This window comes from Zootoca vivipara, chromosome 12 (genome assembly GCF_963506605.1).
Source record: "Zootoca vivipara chromosome 12, rZooViv1.1, whole genome shotgun sequence".
NCBI lineage: Eukaryota > Metazoa > Chordata > Lepidosauria > Squamata > Lacertidae > Zootoca > Zootoca vivipara.
In genome coordinates this window covers 57,855,735-57,880,079 of record NC_083287.1, presented here as the reverse complement: position 1 = coordinate 57,880,079, position 24,345 = coordinate 57,855,735, and the positions used below count along the sequence as shown (strand labels likewise).

Genomic DNA, 24,345 nt, shown 5'->3' with positions numbered 1-24,345 from the left:
ATATCAGCAATTTAAAAAACAAAAATGGAGCCCTCTCTGCCCATCATCATCATCATCATCATCATTTCTTACAGGCCTGTCAGGCGCCGCCCTAGGCCAGGTGGTGAGTGGCAGGACTGGGTCCCTCAGGTGCTCAACAGGGGAGTCTTGAGGCAGATGTCTTCTAAAAATCTGGTAGATGTTTTTCTCTTTGACATCTGGTGGGAGGACATTCCACAGGGTGGGTGCCACTACCGAGAAGGCCCTCTGCCTGGTTCCCTGTAGCTTTGCTTCTTGCAGTGAGGAAACCACCAGAAGGCCCTCGGTACTGGATCTCAGTGTCCCGGCTGAACAATGGGGTGGAGACGCTCCTTCAGGTATATAGGACCGAGGCCGTTTAGGGCTAAAAAGGTCAGCACCAACACTTTGAGTATCATGGGAACTATGTATAAGGAAGCCTTATACAGAGTCAGACCATGTGCCATAGACTCATTACTGCCCTTGATTGGGACATCTTTCCCCCTTTCTCTTGACTCCACACCAATTTGGGTTTGTTTCCAACAGGCATTTACTTCTACCATGGGCTCCCTTCGTTCGTACTTTGTTCCAGAATCCGGACAAGCTTCCAAAGATGGCAGAGGAGGAGCAGGAAGATCTCGTCCTCCAATGTAAACAGAAGCAGAATCATCAATAAACACAGCAGAATAATTTCCGTTCTCCCATCATTATTGCACGTTCTCCGTGTGGCACTATTTCACAACCTTCCTCACCTTTCCCTTCACAACCTCCTTAAGCCTAAGCCAGGTTTAATATTTTGGATCCATGGAATTCTGTGGCTTATCCACACTTCCCCTTGTTTTGCTGCCTCTCCACAGGAAACCCTCTCCTTGGCACTCAGTTGGAGCCAATGTCAATCGTCTTTCCCAGGGATTGATGTTTGCTCTGATTTAGAGCAGAAGAGGGGGTGTTCCATCGGAAAGGAGTGTGAAAGGGGGGGGGGACCGCTCAGATTGGTGTTTTCTACGGACGGGATTAAGGAAGGGTGGACAAGCCCAGTATGCGATAAATAAATCAATAATCCTATTTTAAAGTCTTTCATGTTGGTGGCCATCAATATAAGTGTTGTGACGTGGGGTTTGTGATTTCAGCTTCCTTGACATAATATGCTGTAGACAGTTCTCTAGTAACAGCTCTTTATTAAAGTGAACAAGACTGACTGTGAGGGCAGGAAGGCTACATTTATAGGGACAGGGAACTAGCTAGAAAGGGATACATTTTGGAGGGAACAATATCAAGCAATCACAGTGCTGCCTTTTGGAGGAAACCAATAAGACAGAGGATCCAAATAAAGCAGCTTAAATGAACCAATAGTAGCTGTACCCTCTGGAACCAAAAGGCAGTTACTTTATCCTAATGCAAATACAGACAATAATAATAATACAGAGATAAAATCCTTTGACTCAATACACAACAATAAGCTTATTGCTTATATGTTGAATTAGATATATATGGGAGCACTAACATATTTTAAGGGACCCAGGTGGCGCTGTGGGTTAAACCACAGGGTCTAGGGCTTGCTGATCAGAAGGTCGGCGGTTCGAATCCCTGCAACGGGGTGAGGTCACGTTGCTCAGTCCCTGCTCCTGTCAGCCTAGCAGTTCGAAAGCACCTCAAAGTGCAAGTAGATAAATAGGTCCCGCTACAGCGGGAAGGTAAACAGTGTTTCCGTGTGCTGCTCTGGTTCGCCAGAAGCGGCTTAGTCATGCTGGCCACATGACCCGGAAGCTGTCTGCGGACAAACGCCGGCTCCCTTGGCCTATAGAGCGAGATGAGGGCCGCAACCCCAGAGTCGGACACGACTGGACCTGATGGTCAGGGGCCCCTTTACCTTTACCATCTTTTAAATGCTTTTAGCCTCTCAGGCCCTGGCAGTGGGCATGCGGAGTTCAGTGGCTGTGTGTGTTTGTGTGCGTGCGCCGGGGGAAGGTGTCGAGGGCACAATTGTGCCCCTGGAAAACATATTGGCAGCTGCTGATCTATGAGACCAGGCTCCAAGGCACCTGGAACATCTTTCCAGCTGCTCTTTCTACCTCAGCAGCAGACACCTGGAATCCCTTGCACACCTGATGCTTCTCATTTCCTTCCCCCCTCCCCTCTCAATAAGTTGACATAACTACAACTTTCTCCTCCTTCCTTTCATTGGTAACACAGATTAACAAATGCTGCTGGAAGAAGAACGGGGGGGGGGGGGGGGAAGTGTGTTTACACTGATCTCCTCACTCCTCTGGCTGAGTCCCGGTTTTGTCATGGCAGCATATCAGCATATCGAAAGGTGTATTGAGTGTTGGGACACAGCCCTGCTACTGTATATTTCTCCTGGTTTCCTTCCGTTCTCACTGTCACCCAATTCTCTTTTCCTGCTATTCTGTATTTCACCTGATAGTCAGATATTGCAGCCTTGCCACGGGTCAGTGATGGTGAACCTTTTAGAAACCAAGTGCTCCAGCTGCTACCCAAAACCCACTTATTTATCGCAAAGTGCCAACACGGCAATTTAACCTGTATATCTCATTATTTTCCCTATGTGTTTCATGTTTCTTCTTTATGACTGCTGTTGTAATAAATAATCCTTCATAAAAGTTATTGCGTTACATTCTTCATTAAATTATCTTTCCATTGATATAATTTTATGGTATAACTCAGTGCTTTTTTTTCTTAAAAAATGCTTAGCGGTACTCTCATTTTGACTCAAGAAAATCACAACCGGGGGTGGAGTGGGGGGGATGAATACAGTTCAAACTGGGAAAAATAAATACAAAGGTACTTCATTTTTCGAACAGCTTAGCTATTGAACTACTTGGAACCTGAACACTTCAAATCCGGAAATGAGTGTTCCAGTTTGGGAACTTTTCCCGGAAGTCGAACATGCTCTGTTCTGAGTATAACTTCCGTTTTGAGTGCCACACTTCCGTTTTCCCAGTGAGGGAAGGTGGGCCGGGCACCAAGAGAGCAGGTACCTGCCGCCCGCCAGCGCTTGGGTCCCTCTGCCGCTGCCACAACAGCAACCACCCTCTCCTCCAGCTCTGGTCTGGCGGCCCTGGCACTGAGTGAGGGAAGTCTGGGCTGGGGCAGCAAGCGAACAGGCAATAGTGATAATAATAATCTATATATATAAAAAATGTAAATCTACACCACACCCACAAACCCCGCCTCCACCACGAGATCCACTACTCACGTACATCCATGAAGGCCAAACCAACCGAAAACAGGCCTTTTGCAGCAACAAGGCCCAACATTGCCAAGTGGAGGTAGAGGCCTGCCTGGGGGGGATGGGGGCCTGAATAGAGGGCAGGAATAGGTAATGGGTCAGAACAGGGTGGGGGGAGACACAGGGATGAAACCTGCCCTCTCCACAGTATCTCACCTCGGCTCAGGGGGACTCTGAGGCTCAGGGGGATCTGAAGGGGGGCTATTACCCTCCATCTCACAGACCAACGCACAGCAACGCGTGCAGGGCCTCACATATATCCATCCGGCAGAGGTTTCAAAGATCTCAGCACAGACACACGACATCAACGTCTTGACCTCCTACGAGCTTCCCAAAATCTTCTAGAAGTAAACCTTTCCTCTCACACTCCCTCAATCATCCTAATGCTGGCCTCCTAACCAGCGTCCTCCTATCCCTTCCCTCTCATCGTCCTCCGATCCTTTCCCTCTCACAACAACACCCCCCACAGGCCCTCATAACAACTTTCCTGGATCTTTATCCGCTCCAAAACAAGGTCCTCCTAACCTCTCCAACAGCGTCCTCTGATCCGATCCCTCTTATCCTTCCTCCTATCTTTGCCCTCTCACAATCACACCCCCCCCCACAGGCCCTCAGAGCCTTTCCGTCATTTTGCTGCCCTCCTAACCAGCGTCCTCTGATCCCTTCCCTCTCACAATAACACCCCCCACAGGCCCTCAAAAACACTCTCTTTCATCTTTATCCGCTCAAAAATTATCCTTCCTCCGATCCTTTCCCTCTCACAATCACACCCCCCCCCACAGGCCCTCATAAATGCTTTCCTTGCTCTTCATCCCCTACTAAATAACATCCTCCAAACCTCTCCAGCAGCGTCCTCTGATCCTCATCCAAAAAAGCCCCCTAAACCCAACAACATGCTCTCCACCATCAACTGCTAAACGATGTAATACAATAAGACATAACAACATCTTCAATACCAACTCTGTTCTTCCTTCCTTCCGCACTTCAAACACCAAGAAGATAAGTAACTGTACAACCTTTGCATCTGAAGGCAACCCTCTATGGGGAGATTTTATAATGTTTAATCTATATATATATAAATGAAAAAATGGTAAAAGTGACCTGGGGGTGGAGGGAAGAGGGGACGGGATAACTAATAGATCAGAACAGGGTGGGGGGATTCACAGGGGTACCCCTATTTAAACCTAACACCTGTAAAACAGGGGGACTCTGAGGCTCAGGGGAATCTGAAGGGGAGCTATTACCCTCCATTTCATAGACTTAACGCACAGCAACGCGTGCAGGGCCAGCTATTATTATTATTATTATTATTATTATTTGTACCCCACCCATCTGGCTGGGTTTCCCCAGCCACTCTGGTCGGCTTCCAACAAATATTAAAAATACATTAAACTTCCCTAAACAGGGCTGCCTTCAGTTGTCTTCTAAATGTCAGGTAGTTGTTTATTTCCTTGACATCTGATGGAAGGGCATTCCACAGGGCGGGTGCCACCACCGAGAAGGCCCTCTGCCTGGTTCCCTGTCGTCACCCCACCCCCAGCCTGCTCCACTTCTGAGAGATCCCTGCCTCCACTCCTGCTTGCAGGCAAGTAGGAGCAGGAGCAGGATTGGGCCGCTCAGCTGAGGAGTGCCTGGCTGCCTTCAGGTGGTGCAGGGGCTCTCCGGTGCAGCTTCCGGGCTGCCTTCATGTTATGTACGGAGCTGAATCCTAGAACAATAGGATCCAGAATGCAGCGGGTCTGACTGCTCTGTGGGAGCCACGCAATCCAGACCAGAAGTGGTGTGAAAAGTTTAATAACAAACCAAATAAAAAATTGCAATAAATTAAAAAGTATAGAACTTCAACATTACGCGCCAGCAATGTCTGGCTCCTCTTTTTAAAATATACCAGAACCCACAAATAATATGGAAGTTGAGCCTGGCCTGTATCTGAACGGAGGGCTGCTTGAAACAACTTGGAACAGCTTCCTGAGCACCACCTGACTGCGACTTCTTCTCCTCCTCCTCCTCCTCCTCCTCCTCCTCCTCCTCCTCCTCCTCCTCCTCAGGTATTTGCCTATTTCTGGATTGCTTTCCGTGCTGCCCTCCTTGTCTCCTTTCCTGCAGCCATTGGGATTAGGAGACCAACATTTGAGCTGCCTTGAAAACGAAAGTAGGTTTCTGCCAGCACAGAAATAGCTGGACCAAGTCATTCTGCCAGTGACTATAACAGCACCTGGTTTACAGGAAAAGCCTTGGAAATCCTGCCATGGATGGAGAGGGGTGGGCAGAGAGAAATAAGGTTGGCTGGTGCTGCAGAAATAGTGCAGAGGCTCACAATTTCTACCCTCCAATGACTGAAGAGAATTGAGGCCTTTTGGGTTGCCACCCCCCACCCTCAGCCAATCAGCACCCCAAGGTGCCATCCCTCTCCCATGTAATATTTTTTTAAAGGTCATATATATAAATGAATTTTACTAAATGTACCAAGCAAACACATACAACAATATTTGCACCACATGTCTGAAACAGTCCTGAAACCATTTTGACTCTCCCAAACTGACCAAATGTTTCTCTGAAAGGAGGATGGAAATGACAAAACCTCCCCATTGTCTCTGTGCTCACAGATCCTGCCTTAAGGGCACATTTAAGGTGTGAATGGGGTGAGCCTGGGACCTGGGACATGGATTCTGGAATTGAGTAGTTATAATAACAATTATTATTATTATTATTATTATTATTATTATTATTATTATTATTATTCTGCCCATCTGGCTGGGTTTCCCCAGCCACTCTGGGAAGCTCCCAACAGGATATTATTATTATTATCAAGCTTCTTCTTCTTCTTTGGCAATCACTCGTAGCTGAGTAATAAAGCAATTAAACATCAAACATGAAAAACTTCCCTAAACAGAATAAAAAAAATCCTTCAGTAGCACCTTAAAGACCAACTAAGTTTTTATTTTGGTATGAGCTTTCGTTTGCATGCACACTTAATCAGATACACTGAAACAGAAGTCACCAGACCCTTATGTATATTCAGAGGGTGGGGGTGGGGGTGATGGGAGTGGGTGATGGGCTGATAGGAGTGGTAAACCTGTTGATGACTGTTAACGACTGTTAATGACTGCAATTGGTCTTGCGGGGGGGGGGAAGCAAGGGCTGAGGTGCTAAGGAAAGCTTGATCATGTATAATGAGATAAGAATCCTATGTCTCTGTTCAAACCAGGTCCCTCCATGGTTTTGAGCTTGGTGATAAATTGTAATTCAGCAACTTCTCTTTCCAGTCAATTCTGAAATTCTTTTGTAGTAAGACAGCTACTTTGAGATCTTGTATAGAATGTCCTGGGAGATTGAAGTGTTCTCCTACTGGTTTTTCTGTCTTCTGGTTCCTGATGTCAGATTTATGTCCATTTATCCTTTGGCGTAGGGTTTGGCCTGTTTGTCCAATATAGAGAGCTGAAGGGCACTGTTGGCATTTGATGGCATACACAATGTTAGAAGATGAGCAATTAAATAGTCCTGAGATGGTATGTTGGATGTTGTTGGGGCCAGTAATGGTGTTGTCCGGGTGTATGTGGCAGCAAAGTTGGCATCTGGGTTTATTGCAGGCTCTGGTACCAGTGTCCATGTTAAGTCTGGTGGTTGTATTATTGTGGGTGAGGAGTTGTTTAAGATTGGGTGGCTGCCTGTAGGCAATGAAAGGTCTTCCTCCCAGAGCTTGGGAAAGAGAGCTGTCATTGTCCAGGAGAGGCTGTAGATCTCTGATGATGCGTTGTACTGTTTTAACTTGGGAGCTGTATGTGATGACTAGTGGTGTTCTGTTATTTTCTTTTTGAGGTCTGTCTTGCAGCAGGTTATCTCTAGGTATCAGTCTGGCTCTGTTGATCTGTTGTTTAACTTCACCAGGTGGATATTTTAGTTCTAAAAAGGTTTGCTGTAGATCTCTTAGGTGAGATTCTCTGTCTGTAGAGTTGGAACAGATGCGGTTGTAACGTAGGGCCTGGCTGTATACGATGGATTGTTTGGTATGTTTGGGATGGTAGCTAGAAGCATGTAGATATGTTTGTCGGTCAGTTGGTTTTCGGTATAAGGTGGTGTCTATACGTCCATCCTGTATTTTTATAGTAGTGTCCAAAAAATGTATTTCTTGCATAGATTGGTTCATTGTTAGGTTGATGGTGGGGTGAAAGTCATTGAATGTCTTAGTTGGTTGAATAAAAACTTAGTTGGTCTTTAAGGTGCTACTGAAGGAATTTTTTTATTTTGTTTCGACTCAGACCAACACGGCTACCTACCTGTAACTTCCCTAAACAGGGCTGCCTTCAGATGTCTTCTAAAAGACAGATAGTTGTTTATTTCCTTGACAGTGGAGGAAGACAATGGAAGACAGGAGTGCCTGGCATGCTCTGGTCCATGGGGTCTTGAAGAGTCGGACACAACTAAATGACTAAACAACAACAACAAAGAGTGGCCAGATAATGCAAGCAGGTAACCTGTCAGACAGGAGATAAACAACACGGTCAGGATTCTGTTTTAGACTGCGCCCTGTGATGTAGGTATGATGTATCTAGGGGTGGTCTAGGGCTACACCCCTTCTGTGATGTAGGTCTGATGTATGGAGGGGTGGTCTTGAGCTCCAGGGCAGGGAATTTCGAAATGTCTATATAAGGGCTGGCACCCCTTTGTTCTGGGTCCTCCTCCTTTCTCCTGCCTGGGAGGGGAGCACCCTGTTGCAACAGTTCAATAAAGATCAGGCTTACTAGCTGCTTTGCTTCTCAATATTCTCTGGTTGGCCTCTGGTTATTTTCTCCTACTGATGGAGAACTTACAAATGACTCTATAAGGGCTCTCGTGTACCCCATAAGGGAATAAGGGCAGATTTTGTTTACAACACCCCAGCCCCCTCAACTCACCTTACTTCATATCTGACCATATTTACCTTATTTCTCCAAATTATTATTATTATTGCTATTATTATTATTATTATCATTATTATCTGTTAAAGCCATATACCATTTATAGTGAATGGTAAAAATATTTTTTAAAAATACATATCGATTTAATTTAATTTAATTTTGTTAATCCCTTCTTTGGGGGCTTGGGCATTGTTGTTTTCTGTCAGTGTTCCTGAAGAAGTGTCTCCACCCCCATCTTTCAGCCCGGACACTGAGGTCCAGCTCCGAGGGCCTTCTGGCGGTTCCCTCCCTGCGAGAAGTGAAGCTACAGGGAACCAGGCAGAGGGCCTTCTCGGTGGTGGCGCCCTCCCTGTGGAACACCCTCCCATCAGATGTCAAGGAAATAAACAACTACCTGTCTTTTAGAAGACATCTGAAGGCAGCCCTGTTTAGGGAAGTTTTTCATGTTTGATGTTTTATTGCTTTATTATTATTAATAATAATACTCTGTTGGGAGCTTCCCAGAGTGGCTGGGGAAACCCAGCCAGATGGGCAAGGTAATAATAATAATAATAATAGTTGTTGATGATGATGATGATGATGATGATTCTAACAATGCTTCTGTTGAACTATGACTGGAAGAATTACAATAAAGCACATAAATCACTCTGGTTCCCAAGACTGACAAGATTTCTGCTCCCCTCGCCCCCCCCCCATTTCTTCCCAATGCTTTTCCTGTAAACCAGCTGGTTTACCAGCACTGAGAGACATTGGCAGCCGGTGTGTCTGACTATGCCAGATGAAATCCAATCCATGGCAGAATTACTTTCGCTTTCTACGCAGATCAAATGTTTGACTCCTAATGCTCATAAGTTCAGGAAAACAGACAAGAGAAGCAGCACATAAGGCCGTCCAGGTCTGTATCCAAGTGAGGGCAGAGAGGGCAGCTGTGATTGTCAGAGAGGTAGCGTGTGGGCATGGGATTGTGAAGAGGGGCGAGGGAATCTGAAATTATTCAGGGCTAGCTGATTTACAAATAGGTTTAGGGTTGCAACTTAAGGGTGACAGATTAACTGGAAAGTATTTTCTGCAAGAAAACACCAGTGCATATACCAGATTCTTACAAACTTTAAAGAGGATTTACAAAAATATTGTAGTTATGTGGCTGGGTAGGCTTGTGGAGCTTCTGGTTGAAGCCACCTTGGGGGGGGGAGTGTCTGTCTCCAGATGTGAGCCAAGTGATTCCATTTATTAATAGGCTTGGAGTGGAGGATGCAGAGCTTCATTTGCAGCCCTGCAGAAACAGCCTTCTGTGCCAACACTCAGCCTCGGAATACATGGGCGTAGACAAGGGGGGCAGGAGGGGGCAGCTGCCCCCCTAGAAGCAAAACATTATTGTATTTTACAGACCATAACCAGCACTTTCCCCCTCCAAAAACTGAAGTGGAAAGGGCTTTGCTTTAGCAAGAGCAGCTCTCCACTTGCTGGGGGTGGGGGTGGGGCGGGAACACAGCTGTAACAAAAACACATCAAATAAATAAAGCAAAGTGTCTACCGGTACTTAAGCAGTTAAGACAATGGAGCAGAATATCCCTTCAGGCAAGGTTCACCCTATTCACCCTATTGTTCTTCAGTGGGAGCTGTTAATGAGCATTCAGGGATCACATTAACAGTTCTATTGGCGATTTAATGAGGGTGCAGAGGATTCATTTTGACTAAGGTGGCCCTGCAAGGCTAAAAGGAAGTGAATAAGGGGGGGGGGCTGTAGCTTTGATAGACACAGTGATGTTTATAAAAAGCAGTGGTGTTCCAGTCTGCTCCTGCATCTGTATACTGTAAATCAGGGGTGGCCACCTCCCAAGAGACTCTGATCTACTCACAGAGTTAAAAACTGGGAGTGATCTACCCCCTTTTGGGGGGTTCAGGTCAAAGCTGTTGAGTTTTTTTAAGGAAGGGAAGCCCTGTTTTGGGGGGTTTAGGTCAAACTTGTTGAGCTTCTTTTAGGAGGGAGGGAGGCCCATTTTTGTTTAGGGCTTCAGGTCATAGTTCAGCTTTTTTTAGGGAGGAGGAAAATTTTGGGTGAGCTTTTTTTAGGGGTGCCAGTGATCTAGCAGTGATCTACCACAGACATCCAGTGATCTACTGGTAGATCACAATCTACCTGTTGGACGTGCCTGCTGTAAATCAAGCAGAGAGAAAGCTGCTTACAAGGCTCCTGTACAGGTGAACCGGTATCTTCCTCTTGCTGCAGAGTTCTAGCATCACAGCGTCACCCAGAGGCACCCACAAATATGAGTTATCCCTCTCTATTTCTTCCTTCCTTTCCTCCCTCTTCCATCCTCAATAAAATACTGGGGGGGGGCAGATAAGCCCCACAAAGAAAGCCCATCAACATGGGGGGGATGACTCTTTAAAATACAGTATTTACCAGTAATTGGGGGGGGGAGGCACCTAGGCCTCTAGGAGTTGGCTGCTATGCCTAGGACAATTCAAGAAAGCAGAATGATGCATATGCTATGGTAATATATCAATAGAATCATGGAATTGTAGTTGGACGGGACCACAAGGGTCATCTAGTCCAACCCCCTGCAATGCAGGAATTTTTTCCTAAGGTGGGGCTTGAACCCACAACATGGTTGAAATATTTTGCTGATATGCAGCAACGCCTCGGAGCCGTCGTGACTGCGGCCGTGCCGTGCCTTGCCTCGCCCTCGCCCACCCTGTCACCCCCTCTCGCCTGCCCGACCCTCCCGTCCTCTCCAGCCAAGCAGGGTCCACGTTCCCACTTTGTGGCCCCGCCCCTGAACGACCATGGCTTGCCCCCCCCCCCCTAGTTTTGATCCTGGCTACGCCCCTGTCGGAATATGTCAAGTAATTCAGGAAAAAGTGGGGAAGACACAAGTGCTTGGATGAGTTAACTGCCCAAATTTTCTTGCTAAAAGTTAGAACAACCTGCAACACCAGCAGCTCTTGTTAAATGCCCTGATATCATTTTAGTTGCTGTTGACAGATCAGGGATTTAGGGATTTTATTTCTTTTGAATTGTAACCACCCTGTGCTCTTAGGAACTGGCTGGTTAGTTGTCATTAATGTGTAAATATCTCATATCATTTGCAGTGACAAGTATCTAGAGAGTGACTTGGTGGAAAAGGCTCCAGTTTAGCTGCCTAAATAAGCTTTTCCTCCTGGCTGTTGCTTTTTGTGCGAATAAGTTTCCAGGTGCCAATGTTCTGCAAATGTCTCCCTCTCCTGATATTTTTCACCCTGTTTTCCCCAGCTAGGTTCCACTGTTTCTGAACACCAGTTTCTGGAAATCATAGCAGGGGAGAATGCTCATGTCCTGCTCCTGGGTTTCCCAGAGGCATCTAGCAGGCCACTGTGAGAACAAGATGCTGGACTAGATGGGCTGCTGGCCTAATCCTGCAGGCTCTTCTTATATTCACTCTTCCTACTGTCCAGTTTTTGTGGGAATGTGGGTAGCAAGAGAGGATATATTGATTAAATATTCTTCTTCCCAACTCACGCTAGTGAGTTTATTCATACAGCAGAGAACATCCCCCCCTATTTACACAGCAGGAAGCTGGTTGCAGATTCGTTAGAATCTCCTAAGTTCTATTATTCCTGGCAAGACCCCTTTGCTTCCCTCCTAAAAGAATAAAGACACCACAGTCTTGCTCATAAGTAACAAGAAGAAGTTTACTCACGATCAGAGCACAGTGTGGTCCCTGAAGGAAGGCATTAGGCTTGAAGTTACAAATAAGTAGAAGGAGTGGATTTGCCCCATGTGGGTAGTCCAGGAGGCAAATGGCAAAAAAGACTCCAAGAGTGAAATGTACTCGGAGTCGAGAGTGAATTTCATGCTCTTTATTCAGCTCATAGTCATCAAGGAGAAGAGGAGGAGAAGAATGGCTCTTTTCCCAAAACCATCTGCTTATATACATTATTTACACAATGGGCCTTGCGTGATTGGCTACTTCAGGGCTACACCTGTGGGCCAATTATATTGTGGATTGACTTCTGCCTGCAGCCTGATTGGCTGCTCCTACAGGCCAATCCGGTAGCAGATTCACTTCTGCCAGCCGCCTGATTGGCTGCTCCAGCAGGCCAATCAGGTTGCGGATTCACTTCCACCTGGAGTTGGATTGGGTAGCTCCCGCTGATTCTGAATCCTATTGTTCTAGGATTCAGCTCAGTACATAACAAAGAGGAAGATGGCTGCATGAATGGACCTTTGATTAGGTCTGGAAGGGTCACACCCACCTACCTGGTCACACGCAAAGGAAGGATGTTCCAGACCAGGTGTAACAGGAAGTTCAACTGGCTGGACCAACATTCCCCTGCATGTTCACTCTAGGCAAAACAGGAAATGTTATATTTGACTGCTTATGTTCCATCCCACAGTTTTCACCTGGAACAGCTGCCTGGTGGTGGTGGAGGAGGAGGAGGAGGAGGAGGAATTTTAAACCAAGTCTGCAGTGGGAGTCTAACTGGCTGCCCTCCCAGAGGCCGAGGAGGAATCTTTTTGTCCTCTTCTTTGATCAGTCTGCAGAAAGGATCCCCCCTCCACCTTCTTCACACTGTCTTGCCAGGGAGGAGCAGTTAGCAGTGGGTGCTGGATAATTCAGTAGGTGAGTTTCTTTGGCTTTGATCAGTGGGCAGGTGTGTGGGGGACAGGTAATCATGGCCTTGTAGAGTTGGAAGGCACCCCAAGGGTCATCTAGTCTTACCCCCTGCAGTGCAGGAAGAGATTGAAAGAGATGGTGCGGCACTTTTCCAGTGGGTCGTGAATTAGTGTTCTCTGTGTGTTAACTTTGCAGACTGGGAGCTGTTTGGATCTTACATACTCTATTCTTACAACTATTTCAAGGACAGAAGGATGGAATCATATTGGATAAGGTGTAAAACCAAGCATTGCGCTCCAATGGCATTTGTGCAATACCACATGACTCGCTTTAAAAACACACGGCCTTTATTTTTTGCAATTTCTATTTTCTTTTAGGTTCATTGTCAACACTGACCCACCCTTATATTATTTTTTTAATTCCACTTTTGTGTGAGAGAGTATTGGTGGTGGATATTTTTTACCCCAGCTCTGACACAAGTAGCAATGCTGTCAACATTCATAATCGCTCGAGTTTTGCCCTCCCCAGAGTGGCTGGGGAAATCCATCCAGATGGGCAGGATATAAATATAAAAGTTGTTGTTGTTCTTGTTGTTGTTGTTACCACCACAGGTTAAGTTATGGTTTTTGCATGTCAGGTAAAACATTGACACTTGGAGACTCAGGCAGAAGTTGAGCACAAAGGAAAAGATTTATTATATGAAGTTGGTAAAGCAAATGGTTTGCCAGGAGATAATCATAGGGAATCATAGGGACAGAACTACCTAAATTTTATAGAAATTATTTATGTCTTCTACTACAGCAGCAAGAATGTTGCTCACCTGAAAATGGAAAGAAGCAGAAGTCCCAGCCAGGGCTGTCTCTAGGCCCGGGTCCGGTGGCGCGGGGCACTAGGGCGCCAGGCCACCAGGGGTGCCGCTGCACTTGCTGCACTCGCTGAGAGGTGTGACGGAGGCCACCCCAGGCGCCCCGGATGCAGTCCCAGGCGCGCCTCTCAGCTGTTGAGCGGCTTTAGGCCGCTCTCCAGAGGCACGCGCGATCCTGGGGCCGCCTCCGCCGCGCGCTGGGAAACGGGGGGGGGGGGGGGCCGCCGGAGGGATCCGTCGCACCACTGTGCCAGGTATGCTTAAGACGGGCCTGGTCCCAGCAAAGGAAGAATGGATGCAAAAACTTGTGGAGTTTGCAAATATGGCGAAACATACCAGAAGAATAAGAAAGCAAGAATAGAAATGGTTTATTGAATATTTACAGATAAATTGCAAACAGATAAAAATATTAGCAGGATTACTGTAATAACTGCAGTTTTATAATAACATATATTTACAGTAGATAAATAAGTGAGCAAGTTAAATGAATTTGGATATGCAGAAGATATTTTTGGAAAAAATAATTTAAGGAACTGCAGAAAGAGGGGGAAGGAAGTCAAAATTTGGAAATGTTAAATTGTTTGTAAAACTAATGAAATGTATAAATTTGAAAAATAGAAATAGAAAACTCTAAAAGAAAGAAAGAAGGGAGTGCCATGCGATGTGCCCTGCTAGCTTGCTGCTCTGAAGCGTGGCAGAACATCACCAGTGTTGGCCTAAGAGTCAACTCCCCATCTAGTCAGGTTTGATGCAGAGAATGGGAATTGCACCCTCTTGTCTTGGGCCGCTCCTGCCTCTGAGGATGGGAGATGGGGGCTGCACCTGAGGGCAGCAGGATGAGGAAGAGGTGCACTGGCCCAAGGGAGCACAGGGCCATGGAGCGTCTCCCAGGCAAAGGAATGAACCTCAGCAGCAGAGGACCACGACCTTCAGCCGGTGGCTTTCCCAAGGGGCACCTTTCGCCAGCAGGTCATTTGAACCTGGACAAAGATGGACGACCTTGGGGCTTGGACCCAGTGGCCTTTCCTTTCCTATGGTTCAGCCCCCACTGCCCCCAGTCCACCCCCCATTCTCTCTGTAGATTGACATCCTCATCACCTTTTAAAAAGGGGGGAGAGGGAGAGGCATCAGCATGACTTAGCTTATTGGGTTTATGAAAAGCTCCAAAGCCATTTCCAAGAGTCAAATACAACCCTAAACCAGCTCCGAGGATCTAGAGGAAGAATTACAAGCGCAAGACAATAAGGACAATTTTGAAACATCTCAAAAATGCAAAGAAGAGGAGAAAGAGGGAGGGCAAAATGCTCCACAAGTGAGAGATGTGGGGCAAATCCAGGACTTGAAAAAAGAACTCCTCAATGGTGACCCAGAGGGTTTTTCTGCACACCCAGTGAGAGAGGGTGGGCAGGGAAATCGCTGGGAAAAAAGAATGGAAGAAGGGTGTGGGGAAGTAATAAGAGGGGGGGGGAACAGGTGGGTTTCAAAAAATATGATTGGAAGCTTGCGGAAAGGGTAGGTGTGGGATAAAAGTCATAATTTTGTGTTTATAGGCGGATTGAAAGTCCGACACTGGCATGAATTATGGAATTTGCTGAGATTTCTGGGTAATCTGGGTCCAGGGGAAGGGGGGGAGAATGAATCTTTTTGTTTTTTTAAAAAGGGAATTTCATTTCTGACAAAAACTTAAGTTGGGGAATTATTAATTAGAATTGTATGTATATTAAAATTGAGTTATTAGTTATTAAAACTTAAAGAGGATAATTAGAAAGGAAATTCTAATAGATTTTAAAATAATTGATATGTTGTGAAAACTGCTTTGTAAAGGGAATTTCATTTCTGACAAAAACTTAAGTTGGGGAATTATTAATTAGAATTGTATGTATATTAAAATTGAGTTATTAGTTATTAAAACTTAAAGAGGATAATTAGAAAGGAAATTCTAATAGATTTTAAAATAATTGATATGTTGTGAAAACTGCTTTGTAAAGAATTGAAATAAGAAACCAATGAGGGGAGAATCGGGGGAGTCCAAATGAATTGATGAGGATATAAGACATAGATTATTATTATTATTTGTTTTTTGATTTTTTGTTGTTGTTTGTTTGCTTTTTTCTTTTTATGCTTTTTCTGTGCCTGTTATTTTTCTTTTTGCTTTTTGTATTTGGTATTTTATCTATAAAATGAATAAAGATGATTTAAAAAAAAATACAACCCTAAAAACACGTTAGCATAATAAGCATCTCCTTAAGGAGATCGAGCCCCCCCCCCCGTGAGCGATGCCGTGTGACATCATGACATCATGTACACGACGTTGATCAACACCCTGAATATTAGGGGGCTCGTCCCCTTCAAAAAATATGCCTTGCCCCCTGCCAGGCATCATTCTGTGCAATTCTCAGTATAGTATGGTGCTGATGATGTCAAGGTTGCAAGTTCGATGGGGCAGCTGCATATTCCTGCATTGCAGGGGGGTTGGACTAGATGACCCTCAGGCCCCTTCCAACTCTACGATTCTATGCAGAGCCGTCTTTCCCATTGGACTTAGTAGCGCATTGCGCAAGGGCTCTGACTTCTCAGGGGCGCCCCAGCGAATGGGGGAGCTGCACGGCCTCCCCTTTCCCTACACGCCTGCCAGCTGCGCCCCACCGACCATAACATTCTAAACTTGGTGTGTGTTTTTGTGTGTGTCTGTAACAGTTATGCTCATGTGTGTGCCCTCATACCCCTGCAACCTTTCCTGTCCATCAGCTCTTCTCTGCTCTCAATCCAGGTGTCTCCCATCCTGTATTTGTGCCTTACATTTCTCCCTGTTAAAATTCATCTTGTTTGCTTTAGCCCAGTTATCTAATCTGTTAAGGTCATTTTGAAGTATGATCCTGTCCTCTGGGGTATTAGCCACCCCTCCCAATTTGGTGTCATCTGCAAACTTGCTCAGGATGCCCTCAAGCTCAATATCCAAGTCATTGATAAAGATGTTAAAGAAGACTGGGCCCAAGACAGAACCCTGTGGCACCCCTCTAGTCACTACTCTCCAGGATGAGGAGGAGCCATTGATGAGCACCCTTTGGGTTCGGTCAGTGAGCCAGTTACAAATCCAAACTTTTCTTCTTCTTCTTTCCTTCTCCCTATCCTCCTTGGCCCGCTCCCCTCTGCGCATGGGCGCTGCTGCTGCTGCTGCTGCTTGTGCTGCTTCTTCTGGGAGGGCCACACGAGCTGGCCGCTTTTGCCTCCCGAGGTGGTGGTGGCCCTCCCTCCCAGCTGAGCAGCATGGAGGAGAACTCTGCCTCCAGCCCCCTGGTGTCCAGAAGGGTGGCTCCCACAAGTGCTCTGCAGTGGCAGCATGTGCTGCATTGCATGAAGAGCTGCTCCTCAACTCTGAGGTGGTGGTTGAGGACGAAGACAGGCCTCCTCCTTCTCCTCCTCTGCCTCGGTCGTTGTTGTCTGAGGAAGCGGCCCCCACCGCCACTTGGTGGGCATTGCCATTCAAATGGGGTTCATGTGTGCCATATCCTGCGATGGATTATGTGGGGTGGGGCTTGCCTTGTTTCATTAGCCATCGGAGCCTGAGGAGCTGAAGTCCCGTTAAACTCGGTGGGGTCTGGCTTCAGAGTCAACCTGCCTGGGGGGGAACCATGCAGGTTGACTTGGAAGCAGGTTCCACCGAGTTCAGTGATGCTTAATTCTCAAGGCTATTATTATTATTTTAAGGAAATTCACAAGGTCCTGCCTGGAGGCTTGCAACATAAAAAATTAGGAACACCAAAGGGTGGATGCTCAGGGAGTCCTGGATCCTTGGCCAGCGGTCACCTTCCTCTTGCTCTGCTTTTCATGACCATTTTATCAGAGACCCACCGTCATGAAGTCTTGCTTAACCCTCCCAGGCAAGTAATGTTCTAAACAGCTTGCCTCCCAGTCCCAAGCCTCCGCGGGAGGCGAGCGATCCCCGCAGAGGCTTAGGATGGAAGCTGCGCTCGCCTTTTCTCTAAATCTAAGCTGAACAGCGCCCCACGCGGCTACCCATCGCCCAAGCCAGCTGCTAGTTCTCCAAGCAGCCACTAGGGGGAACTCTTGTCCTGCTCATTCCAAGCAGAAGAGAACCTCATTCAGCTGCTACTTTCATTTTCCCTTCGGAGAAGCAGCTCTTCGCTCGCTCCCGTTCACGGCAGGAAAATTCAAAACGGGGTGGAAGACGACGTGGGACGAAGAAGGATCTGCAGAAGCAGCTGAGGAGGTGAGGTCTGCCAGCTCGGAAGGGCAGAGTAGTGGAGAGGAGGAGGGAGAAAGGGATCTCGTTGCAAGAGGACCCGGGAGACGCCCTTGTCTCGCTTGCAGCCCTTGGTATTGGCAGCCTCTCTGCGCTCATGGGCGCACCTTCCTCGCTCAGAAGGAGCTCCGTTCAATAGATCCAGGCATATAGGCTGGGCCCCTGGCATCAAGCTTCCTAGGGTGGCAGCAGCAGCTGTGTTTAGCCTGTTGCAAGAAAAGGCAAGGAAGAAGGATATTTGCAGAGGATCCTTAAACCGACTGTGGCTTAAGAGGGTGCCAAACTGTGGCTCCTCTTCCACCACAAATACGAGCAGGGTGGTTGGATTATTTTTGTCCGGGACACTGTACTCTTTTTGGCGCTTGCTGAAATTATTCCTCACCCTCCCACATTTTCCTGATGAAAATAGGGTCGTCCTGTTCCATAATATGATTGATAATTTTATTACTTGTACACATTTGACTTTGTGGCCCCAGACACTCTGGGTGGCTTCCAACATGTATTTAAAAGCAGAACCAAACATTAAACAGCTTCCCTGTCCAGGGCTGCCTTCAGATGTCTTCTATAGGTTGTCTAGTTACTTCTATCCTTGGCTCGTGGGTTCCATAACTCCATGCCTCCAACATTTCTCCAATGGTAATAGGGGCTTCCTGAACCTGGCCGTCTCTGTTGCTTGGAGCCAAGGGTGCAGGTTCGATCCCCATATGGGACAGCTGCATATTCCTGTATTGCCGAGGGATTGGACTAGATGACTCTCAGGGTCCCTTCCAACTCTACAGTTCTATGATTCTATTAGTCTAAGGAAAAGCGGGACATTCTGGGATCAAATCTGAAATGGGGGTGGCATCTGTAAATCTGGGACTGTCCCTGGAAAATAGGGACACTTGGAAGGCCTGTTAATCTTCTTTAGACAAGCCTATTCAGATGCTTAGAAAGCCAGCGAGACTTTTAATCTGTTATTGTCATTTTAACTATTTAACTCAGCTTTTAAGTCATCGTTAATTCTTCTTAATGGTGGTGTTTTTTTTGCAAACTGCTTTGAGGTTCTTTTTTTATAATCAAGGGGTGAATATTTTTATGAAATGAATATAAATTTTATTATTTGAACCCCACCCATCTGACTGGGTTGCCACAGCTACTCTGGGCAGCTTCCAAAAGATCTAAACACATAATAAAACATCAAATGTTAAAAACTTCCCAAAAGAATCATATAAAGCCTTAGATGTTTAAACTGATGTTTGGCAGGTGCTCCCTTCAGGGTGAGGAGGGGTGTTCTTCTATTCACAGTATGTGAAAATAATATTTGAAATAAATAATAATAACATTTTTCATTGAATTCTGCATAAGTGCCACCTGACAAAAGAGCCACAGCGCTTGGGCACAGTTCAGTGGGCATTTCCTTTCGCATTGCTTGCAAAATATTCTGGACATTTTTATTTCTGAAATGTGCTGCTTCTCACTCGAGATGCCACATGTCTGAACTAGGGCTGGGTGGGCTGGGTGGGTGGGCTGGCTTTGCAGGTGGAAGGCTGCCTGAGACTCTCATCTTGATTTCTTGCCATTTTTTTCAGGGGAAGATGGGCAGGACCAGAGGAGGTAAGGAAGGGTTCAAGTGACTCAGAGGCCAATGGACTGCTTGGGGTTGGGTGGATTATTCTAAATATATTTTGCAAGAGTTTTTCGCAGCACCCCCACCGACATTTATTTTATTTATTTGCAAAAATTATTGTTACACCAATATGTAATAATTTTTAAAAAAAATCAAAGTGGTTTTCAGCAAAAAAATATAAAAAGAGTACAATAAGCACCACAACAAAGAGAGTTAAAAACAGACATCAATGAACCATTGTGGAAGGGTGTGTTCTTAATTGCCTGCATAAGCCTGTCAGGACATTATTATTATTATTATTATTACCCTGCCCATCTGGCTGGGTTTCCCCAGCCACTTTGGGCTGATCCCAACAGAATACTATTATTGTACTATTACTATATACTATTAAAAGTTCAATCATTAAAAACTTCCCTAAAGAGGGCTGCCTTCTAAAAGTCAGAGAGTTGTTTATTTCCTTGACATCTGATGGGAGGGCATTTCAGCAGGTGTTCAAAAGTTGGCACAGACGGCACCAGCTGAATCTCCAGTGGCAGGGAGTTCCACAGGACTGGGCCAATGATACCAGAAGCTCGGACATGATGCCCATCCTTCCACTCTTTTCTTCCTCGGATTTTGGGAGGTGGGAGGTGCCTGGGTGGGATGCCATCCTGACGCACATCTGCAGGAACCTAGAAGATGCCCTCGGCTGCATCAGGCCACTGGTTCGCCCAGCTCATCCTTGCCTGCACTGGCCAAAGCTTGGAGAGCTAATTTGGAAAAGGAACTAGTTCAAGTTCAAGATGCCCCCAGAGGAACGAATTCTACTTCATAGTTGTCCTGTTGTGAAACAAACTTGTTTGGTTCATGCTCAGTTAAAAGATGCTGTGCAGAAGTATGAAATATACTTGCATAACTGTTTATACCAATGGTCCTCTCAAACTATTTATAGTTTCTTGGTTAGCCAGTCATTTTAATAATTGTTGTTTTTATGTGCCCTGAGATCTGTGGATGAGGGACAGTATAATAATAATAATAATAATATAATAATAATAATACTGTAATCACACGTTGTGTGATATTTTACATGAGTTGGTGCTATATAAACACACACACAAACACACACACTTCTGTTTTACAATTTAAAATACTAATTTTAACATCCTGAAAATATCAATGACTTCCCTTCTCTTTCCATGTTTCCTTTAAACCGTTCAGTATTCCATTATTGCATCCATCAAAACTTATTTACACTGTTGAATTTATCAGGTGTACATAATTATTTCCCATATATTCAATAAACATTTCCCAATCTGTTCTTCTTCTGCTTTTATTTTTACATGTGTACACAGTGCCACAACGGGTGGCGCTGTGGGTTAAACCTCAGAGCCTAGGGCTTGCCGATCAGAAGGTTTGCCATTCGAATCCCCACGACGGGGTGAGCTCCCGTTACTCAGTCCCAGCTCCTGCCCATCTAGCAGTTCGAAAGCACAAAAAAAATGCAAGTAGATAAATAGGTACTGCTCCGGTGGGAAGGTAAACGGCATTTCCGTGTGCTGCCCTCGTTTGCCAGAAGTGGCTTTGTCATGCTGGCCAATAACATGAGATGAGCGCCGCAACCCCAGAGTCGGTCACGGCTGGACCTAATGGTCAGGAGTCCCTTTACCTTTACCTTTACGCTTTACATATGCATTCAGTCTCTGTGAGGATCAGAAAACAAGGTAATTCTCAACAATCACATATTAAGAGGGATCCCACTAGAAGTGGTTGCTCTGATATTTTTGCTGACCAGATCTTCGCTGTCTTTCAAAACCCGCAGGAAATCAAGAACTGAGGATCGTCCTTGTGGGCAAGACTGGAGGCGGCAAAAGCGCCACAGGAAACACTATCCTTGGCCAGAAGCTCTTTGATTCGAAACTTCAGGCCAGGACAACCACCTTGGCCTGCGAAAAGGCGTCTTGCATTTGGAGAGGCTATGCCGTGTCCGTGGTTGACACAGCGGATATTTTGGGCACAGGAGCTTGCGATGAAAGGCTGGACCAGGAGACCAAGCGTTGCCTCGACCTCTCTCAGCCTGGCCCTCACGCGCTCGTGTTTGTGACCCAAGTGGGTCGCTTCACCGCGGAGGACAAGGAGGCAGCCCAGCGAGTCCGGGACATGTTTGGGACGGAGGCCATGAAGCACACCATCCTCTTGTTCACCCGCAAAGAAGTCTTAGAAGGCAACTCTTTGCAGGATTACGTGATGCAGTCAGAGAATGAGGCTCTCCGGAAGCTGGTCCAAGAATGTGGGGGACGCTTCTGCGCTTTTAATAACAGGGCAGCAGTAGAAGAACGAAAGGACCAGGTCTCTGAGCTGATGGAGATGGTTGTGGAGATGGTCCAGGGGAATGCAAGGCCATACCTGGAGACGCCCATCATGGAGGCAGCGCTTGGTTTCAGCTACAGAACAATATTCCTCTTCATATGTGCGGGTGGTGTAGGCCTTTATCTCTTTCTTTACTATCGTAATAGTTTCTCTCAATATCTCCCCATTAGCAGAGCCGGGGATTTTTAAAGCCAGCCCACCAGCTTCTTATGAGGTGTCAGGAGAAAAACAAATGAATCAACAAATAAACAAAGTCTTTTAGATATGACTTCTCTTTTAATACTTTTTAGCTTTCCAAAATGTTTTACAGATTCTAAACGATTGTACCCCACCCTGACTTATGCTGGTCTATGGCCGTAATAAAGATTTGATTGATTAATGATGGATTGCATCAGTTCGTTCCATTTCTGAATCACACGTCAAATCAATTGAACAGGAGAAACATAACAATAAAAGCACATATAAAACAATTTCACGTATGCAAACAAGGAAAACGACCTCACGTATATGAACCTTATCAAAGGCAGTACTAGGGCTGGGCGATATATTGCCCTAAACTGGTTTGAAGTCCGTATTGTGATAATCGTTTTCGTAATATTTGACCAGGCAATATATTGCAAATCATGGTGTGTGTGTGTGCTTTGCAGAAATCACAATCTGGGGGAAACCATGAAGCCAGCTAAGTTCCATCCGTATTTCAGACGTTGTGATATATCGGTATATCATGTGTGTTTAGCTGGAGATATATGGCAATGTTGAAAACCAGATATCTGTTCACATCTATATAGCTCCATCCTTATTTCAGACATTTAGCTGGTGATACATTGCAGTGATGAAAACTAGATATTGCCCAGCCCTAGCCAATGCAGATCAAAATCCCCACTTGTTAATTAATGGGAAGGATTTTGATCTGGGTGGCAAACCATAATTATTCCCACTTGACAAATAGGTGATTGGGGCTGACTGGACACGGTCCTTTTAAACTGCATGATTTCCCACAGAGAATTATGGGAACTGGAGTTTGTGAAGGGTGTCTGGGAATTGCTGCTCTGTGAGAGGTGAACTACAGTTCCCAGGATTCCTCAAAGGAAGTCATGTGCTTTTACCGTTCTTTCAATGTGTGATGTCGACCACGGACTGAGTAAAAGTCACAAACAAGCATGAATGAGTGTCCATAAAGAAATTTTGAAAAGAGGAAGAAAAATGGTTTGGAGAGGGTGTGTGTTCAGAATACAGAGAAGCTGGTGTTTAACCCTTTTGCCTGCGCACAATTTACCCTCCCTAAATTCTCCTGATGACAGACAAGCATGGTGCTGATAGGAATATACGGCAACCGATAGTAATAATAATAATAATTGCACAGAATATACAGCAAACTATTATTATTATTATTATTATTATTATTATTATTATTATTATTATTATTTATACCCCGCCCATTCTGGGTGGCTCTCAATCGAATATTAAAAACACAACACAGCATTAAATATTAAAAACTTCCCTAAACAGGGCTGCCTTCAGATGTCTTTTAAAAGTAGGATAGTTGCTTATTGCCTTGACATCTGGTGAGAGGGTGTTCCACAGGGTGGGTGCCACTACCAAGAAGGCTCTCTGTCTGGTTCCCTGTAACTTGGCTTCTCGTAGCGAGGGAACCGCCAGAAGGCCCTCGGCGCTGGACTTCAGTGTCCGGGCTGAACAATTGGGGTGGAGACGCTCCTTCAGGTATACTGGGCCGAGGCCGTTTAGGGCTTTAAAGGTCAGCACCAACACTTTGAATTGTGCTTGGAAACATACTGGGAGCCAATGGAGATCTTTCAAGACCGGTGTAATGTGGTCTCTCTCTGCGGCCTCTCCCAGTCACCAGTCTAGCTGCCGCATTCTGGATTAGTTGTAGTTTCCAGGTCACCTTCAAAGGTAGTCCCACATAGAGCGCATTGCAGTAGTCCAAGCGGGAGATAACCAGAGCATGCACCACTCTGGTGAGACAGTCCATAGGCAGGTAGGGTCTCATCCTGTGTGCCAGATAGAGCTGATAAACAGCTGCCCTGGACACAGAATTGACCTGCGCCTCCATGGACAGCTGTGAGTCCAAAATGACTCCCAGGCTGCGCACCTGGTCCTTCAGGGGCACAGTTGCCCCATTCAGGACCAGGGAGTCCCTCACACCCGCCAGCCCCCTGTCCCCCCCAAAACAGTACTTTTGCATAGTCAGGATTCAACCTCAATCTGTTAGCTGCCATCCATCCTCCAACCGCATTCCTGCATTGCAGGGGGTTGGACTAGATGATCCTTGGCATCATCCCGGGAACAATTCTACAATTCTAAGATTCTTACTCTAAGGAATAAAATACAGTACAGAAATATTCCTCTCTCTTTTTTTAAGAGAAGAAAGGGCCGCTTTCTTCTGAGACAAGCCTCTCCTGCAGGTCTATTTTCAAGACTTGAGATAAGAAATGGCTTATCAGTTCTGAAGCAGCAAAGCAGTTTCTCTCTGGAAAGTAGCTCAGCTCTGCTC

At 45.9% G+C, this 24,345-nt stretch overlaps 1 protein-coding gene across 3 annotated transcripts; it reads left to right on the top strand.

Annotated features, from left to right (window-relative positions):
• The first annotated feature begins 9,024 nt into the window (after window positions 1-9,024).
• On the top strand, window positions 9,025-22,698 carry LOC118092313 (GTPase IMAP family member 2-like). 3 transcript variants are annotated; one of them, XM_035130245.2, is made up of 5 exons: window positions 9,025-9,040; window positions 12,942-13,020; window positions 17,748-17,842; window positions 19,447-19,471; window positions 21,283-22,696. In XM_035130245.2, the coding sequence occupies exons 4-5, from the start codon at window positions 19,453-19,455 to the stop codon at window positions 22,017-22,019; spliced, it is 756 nt and encodes a 251-aa protein (XP_034986136.1). In that variant the 5' UTR covers window positions 9,025-9,040; window positions 12,942-13,020; window positions 17,748-17,842; window positions 19,447-19,452; the 3' UTR covers window positions 22,020-22,696. The 3 variants fall into 3 exon arrangements, with proteins under 3 accessions (XP_034986136.1, XP_034986137.1, XP_034986135.1); XM_035130246.2 differs by lacking the exon at window positions 9,025-9,040 and having other exon boundaries at window positions 12,574-13,020; XM_035130244.2 differs by lacking the exons at window positions 9,025-9,040; window positions 12,942-13,020 and having other exon boundaries at window positions 17,609-17,842; window positions 21,283-22,698.
• Window positions 22,699-24,345: the final 1,647 nt, after the last annotated feature.